This window comes from Vigna angularis, chromosome 3 (genome assembly GCF_016808095.1).
Source record: "Vigna angularis cultivar LongXiaoDou No.4 chromosome 3, ASM1680809v1, whole genome shotgun sequence".
Lineage (NCBI taxonomy): Eukaryota > Viridiplantae > Streptophyta > Magnoliopsida > Fabales > Fabaceae > Vigna > Vigna angularis.
The window spans coordinates 27,496,372-27,502,096 of record NC_068972.1 but is presented as its reverse complement, the minus strand read 5'-3'; the positions used below and the strand labels follow the sequence as shown (position 1 = coordinate 27,502,096).

At 35.7% G+C, this 5,725-nt stretch overlaps 1 protein-coding gene across 1 annotated transcript; it reads right to left on the bottom strand.

Annotated features, from left to right (window-relative positions):
• Positions 1-250: 250 nt before the first annotated feature.
• On the bottom strand, positions 251-5,159 carry LOC108320241 (probable LRR receptor-like serine/threonine-protein kinase At1g67720). Its single transcript, XM_017551624.2, has 15 exons — positions 4,883-5,159; positions 4,031-4,559; positions 3,433-3,938; positions 3,229-3,361; positions 3,033-3,104; positions 2,875-2,943; positions 2,721-2,792; positions 2,453-2,521; positions 2,203-2,357; positions 1,878-2,116; positions 1,587-1,713; positions 1,447-1,515; positions 1,176-1,362; positions 955-1,090; positions 251-752 (listed from the first exon to the last, which is right to left on the bottom strand). Exons 1-15 carry the CDS (start codon positions 4,971-4,973, stop codon positions 441-443), a joined length of 2,766 nt encoding a protein of 921 aa, XP_017407113.1. The 5' UTR covers positions 4,974-5,159; the 3' UTR covers positions 251-440.
• Positions 5,160-5,725: the final 566 nt, after the last annotated feature.

Below are 5,725 nucleotides of genomic sequence, written 5' to 3'. Positions count from 1 at the left end.
TTTTTTTAATCCAACTTAACTAAACCCGTGATGGGTCGAGTTAACTCGTGAGTTTTGACCATTTAGACGTTATAGATAAATTCATATAAACATCTATCTTATATCAGTTGTTTATTTTTACAAGTTAAATCATCGTAGATACGTTATCTTGTAATGGATCATACCATATAAAAAAAGTCTCTTCTATTTGTATATTAAAATTTTACACTATGTTAATGGACGATATGAGATTTGTAAAGATTTGTATAAATAGTGGCTAAAGTTTAAACTTTGTCGTAAAAAAAATCACACAATCACTATGTTCCGTTCCAAAAAGTGTACATTTGGCACATTCAACTAAGCAAAAGGCAAAATTTGAAAGCTAGAACTAGGAGAAATTGGATCTTGATGGCTTTGCCAATATTTAAAAGGTAGTAAAAAAATGTGCATGTGTGTTTACTCTATCGTGCAGTAGGTTGTGCAATGGAATCATCAATTGAGAGGAAGCTCTGAGGAGCAACCAAATCCATGTTGACCGAAGAATGAACCGAATTTCTTGGCTCATCCGAATTTCCTTCGGAGCCTCTTTCAATAGCAATGGCATCTTGTATCTCCTTCAGAACTTCTGAAATTGATGGCCGCATGTGTCCATGTGGTTGAACACACATCAATGCTATCTCTGCTATTTTCCACATTGATTGCAGGTCATATTTGTTCTGCAGCACGGGATCAATGATACCTTGTATGTCTCCACTCTCAATGTGTAGTTTTGCCTATCAAACAACATAGTTTAGATACTGATATCATATATATATTTATACATATCAAAGACAAATATAAGTATATGTAATCCAGTTTAAAGTATCGGTGTAATAAATGTAATTCAATGACATGCAAGTTCTTCAAATCTATTAACATCAAATTATTGTTATTTATAACATCAAAGTATGCTTTTTCTTGGAAATTAAAACTCACCCATTGGACTATGTTTCTGCAATTAGCACCAAAGCTGTCATTGGATATTGCTTCTTGACCAGATATGAGTTCAAGAAGAATTACCCCAAAACTATAAATATCACTTTTGTCAGTAAGCTGCTGAGAAATGTAGTACCTGTTGAAAGTTACAATGATAAACTTTGTCGTGGCACCCAACAAATAATAAACAGTAAATTCATGGAAAACAGTGAAGGCCTTACTCAGGATCCAAATATCCTACTGTTCCTCGTACTATGCTAGAAACATGGGATGCCCCATCCACAGCAAGTTTTGAAAGACCAAAATCTGAAACCTTGGCTTTCATTTGTCGGTCAAGAAGAATGTTGCTGCTTTTCAAGTCTCTGTGGATGACTGCAGGAACACAGCCTGTGTGGAGATACTCAATCCCTGAACATGCATAAGATGACACGCTTAATAACAATGTACAATTCAATCATCTTAAACTATATACATAAGTGATGTACTATAAACCTTTTGCAGCGTCTTCTGCAATCTCTAGGCGCTTCTTCCAATCGATACTCCGTCCGTGTGTTAATGGGGCTATAGAAAATTATGAATGGTTTAGTACATTGATTTCAGATTCTTCATTAAAATCATGCGGGCTTACTTACCGTAAAGATGTTCCTTGAGAGTTCCATTATGCATGAACTCATAAATGAGCATGCTATTTCCTTCTTCTCGACAATAGCCGAGAAGCTGTACCAAGTTTCTATGATGTATTCTTGACAGAAGAATCACCTGGATCAAACAAAAACATAACTATGATATGAATATCTATTCAATGCCAACACAGCTTAGTAAGAAATATACTACAGATCAAGACATGAAAATTTAACTAAGTCAATTAAACTGAGATGTCTGCAATGTTTGATTGCCGAAGTGGTTTATGAAGTGCAGGTTACCTCGTTGGAGAACTCTCGTTTGCCCTGGTAGGAATTACTGGTTAGAACTTTAACTGCTATCTGTTTTCCATCTTTCAGTTTTCCATAGTAAACAACTCCAAAACCACCGGAACCAATTTTTTTCTCAAAATTATTTGTAGATTTTTCGATTTCAGAAAAGCTGTAGCAATGTGCAGCTTCTGCAGGACCAATGCTTTTAGTAGGCTCCATACTTTGAGAAGGGTGGGAAACAAGGCTGTCTGTAAACAGTGTAAACAAATATCACATTCTGCCGTCTCAAAAATCTCAGAAAGAAATGGTATATAATTTTGATTCAGAGTCCTACTTTGTTCGTAATATCTGTTTTTTCCTTTATGCTTAAACAAGCATGATATAATAGTGGCCAAAAGCAGAACAGCAGCTCCAACTGATGCACCAATAATCACATACAAGGGTGTCTTTTTTCTGCTATCTTTACGAAGATTATCGTTTCCAGAGTAGCTGTTAGGGAGCAAAGTAAAAGTATAGGTCCTTATGTGAAAATGGTGAAGTGTAATGCTGCATAGCATTTAAGTTGAAGTAAACAAGGTACTCACTTTAGAAAAGAAACTTTCTTCAGAAGATCCGATGGTACAGTTCCGGATAACATATTATTTTGGACATACCTACAACCATTTCAAGTGTTACAAAACTTGTGTCAAAATAAACCAAGTATTATCAGAATAGGACAAAGGACATCAACAAAAAAGTACTTATTACTGCAGTGACTGTTGCTAAGCTAGTAAGTCATATTTGGATTTACAAAAAAGTATATCTAAGTTCAAATTTGATCGAATAATTGATACCAAGTTCAAGATAGCTTACAATTCCCTCAAGTTTGGAAGGTTCACCAAAGATGTTGGGAGCGCACCTGTCAACTGGTTGTTCTCAAGATGACTGCAAGAGGAAGATGTTCTGGTTCAGTTAAAACTACAAAGAAAAGAAAAAAATAATATACGAAGAACTTATGTGCCATTACATGATCTTTAAGTCCATGCATCCTGTGAAATCTGGTATTGGGCCAGTCAACATGTTATCATCGAGCCATCTGCACCATGAATCAAATCACTGTGCCACAAGTTTGAAAGATTTGAAGCAAAATACGAAAGCAAAACACGAAAGCAAAACAGAACTTACAGTTCAACCAGACCAGTGAGTTTGGTTATCTCCAAAGGAATATTGCCCGTCAAGTTTTTATTGGACAACAAACTGCCATCACCACCAATACAAAGCAACTGTTATTAGAAAAAGCTAGCTGATTTTTCTTTCCTTCTCTTTCTCTTTTCTTTTTCGTTTGTTTGTTATATAAACCTTAAAACATGTAGAGTATTACATTGAAACTACTTTTGGCTGTTGATCTGAGCTACAGCGGACCCATGACCATGGAACAGGTAGACAAGGATCACCCCCTTCTTGTGCCCATTCTTCTGAGGAGTAGTGTGAAAGTACACTAGATATAACTTCTCCTGCAAAGTGGAAACCATGAAATCCAGGCACAGAAAATATAATAGGATGCTTCAAAGAGGATTTAACTTACCATCAGGAGAGCCGTCATTTTTCTCCAAATACTCATTAATCTCCATGGCATTTAGAAGAGGGCCCCTGGCAGAATCAGATGTTTTGGCAAATTTAAATGACAAAACAAAGGGTAAGGATAAATTGGTATATCCTGGTTCATAGAGGCGATATTTTCCTGGAGCATTTTCTTCAATATTTACTACAGGCTTACTAATATCCGGATGACCAGGAAGTACTAGTCTGAATTTCCTGGATTCATTTTCAGCCAAATCTTCAATCTCTGCGAAATAGGTGACTGCCCACGCAAAACCAGGAAAACCATCCAAGTTCAACCTGTAAGTTAGAGATCCATTTGTGCCCACTACACCACTCTGCATTACTTTCATTGGAGGCATTTCATCACTGCTAACTTCAATTGATTTGTTGGTGGAAATTTTCCTAGTTCCGGCAGCAACATCGACAAGATAGTTTGCTCTCTTGATAGAATCTGACTCCCAAATTCTATCAAATGGGTCAGCAGGATACCTGATATGGCAGAAATACACAAAATGAATGAAATGAGTCTTCAGAAGATTAACTAGAGCAACCTATGAAACAGAAAAGATTAAACCTAATACCTGATTGGAGCATCACTATCTGCACCAAAATTTATCCTGGCGGATACACTGAGGTAAAAGTGTTCCTCGGTGTATGTATAATAAACTGAACCATTGAATTGCCGGAGTTCAAGAGTAGATATGAATGGCTTTCCAGTTGTTGCATTTGATAAACATACACTAACTGTAGGACTTAAAGCCAGAAATATGAGCTCTCTCATTTCTATGGTGTTAGCATCAGATATAACTATAGTCGACCAATGAGTAGCACCAACAAAAATGTCAAATTTTGGATAAACATTGTTTGCATCAAAGTTCCCATACAAGAACGACGCCCTCAGTAAGTACCTTGTCCTACTAACAACATCAAGTGAGTAGCAGTATTTTCTAGAATCAGCAGGAAAATGTCGTACTGTTGTGTATTGCTTCCGTGTCTCATTTGCAACTGATATAGTGCTTATGTCTCCATACCTAAGTTCATCAGGAGTCCATGGAAGACCAATTTCGTCAGTGAAATTTTCTTTACCACCACAGTCCAGACTCACAAAACCTGCGAAACATGACATATTTTGTCACCAAATAACAGCATAATCTAGTATCCAGATTTTACTGAGGAAATCAAATCAAGTAAATATCAGACAATAATAGTCTATCGAGAATTGAGATAAAAAGAAGAAACAGTGATAAAAGAACTAAGAATCAGTGCCAGAGAACAGAGACTACAGAGCACAATGGCGAACATCAAAACAAAAACACACTCTTCATTTTATTGCAGAAACCGGTGCTAGAGAAGAAAAAGACTCAATCTTTGTGGAAACCAATAGAAGGGTAGAGAAGAAAGTTTGAAATAAGCAAAAGCAGAGAAGAGGGTACCTGGAATCTGAGCAGAAGAAAGGTGCAAGAGAAGTAGCAGCGTGAATGAGAAAGAGGACAGGAAGATGAAGAAGGGTACCCTATTCTCCATTTCTTCTCCAAGAAGGTTTCTAAAGAGAGCACCACACTATAAACAATAAATGTATGAAGGAAATTCAACTGAGAAAGCGACCTCAACGGTACCAAAACAGAAGTTTGAGTTTCTTTGTCACACTGAAAAATAAACAAAGCAAGATCCTGAAACAACAAATATACCTGCCACGATACTTTGTTATTCTTTTAAAAAGATATAAACAATATGAAACCAATATCAGATATATTCTGTTAACATTAAATTCAATAGTGAATAATAGAAATAATGAATACGGAAAAATATTAGAGCAGTAAAGTAAGAAGTTCAGATTCTGCATGTGCGAGGAGATAGCATACAATGACACAAGTTTCAGTAGCTACGGAAAGTGGGACCTGAGTGACCTGTGACCTGTGCAACTAGACGACAGAGGGTCCTGAGAGGGCCCACATAAAGTTTCTACTGCACCTCTTTTCTTTATAATTTTTATAACCAAATATACACTTTGTGGAATAAAATTAAATAATAATATCATTTAGAAAAAATATTACATAATTACATAATATCTTCAAATCATATAACATGTCTTAGTTTTTATCTATTTAATCTTCAAAATGCATAGAAATATATATATATTCTAAGATAATTTTTTTAAAAAGAAAAACTCTAGAATGTTCACTGTATGACGTTATTCACCCTCTCACTCTTATTTTTCTTTTCTCCCTCTCTTCTCTTAACTTTTTCTTTCTCATTTTTTTTATAATTTCTTTCAA

Coding starts and splice junctions, on each gene's coding strand:
- LOC108320241 (XM_017551624.2), bottom strand. CDS start 4,973: ATGGAGAATAGGGTACCCTTCTTCATCTTCCTGTCCTCTTTCTCATTC. Junction 3,105..3,228: donor CAGCCAAAAGTAGTTTCAAT/GTAATACTCTAC, acceptor TGGTGATGGCAG/TTTGTTGTCCAATAAAAACT. Junction 2,117..2,202: donor AAACAGATATTACGAACAAA/GTAGGACTCTGA, acceptor CACTGTTTACAG/ACAGCCTTGTTTCCCACCCT.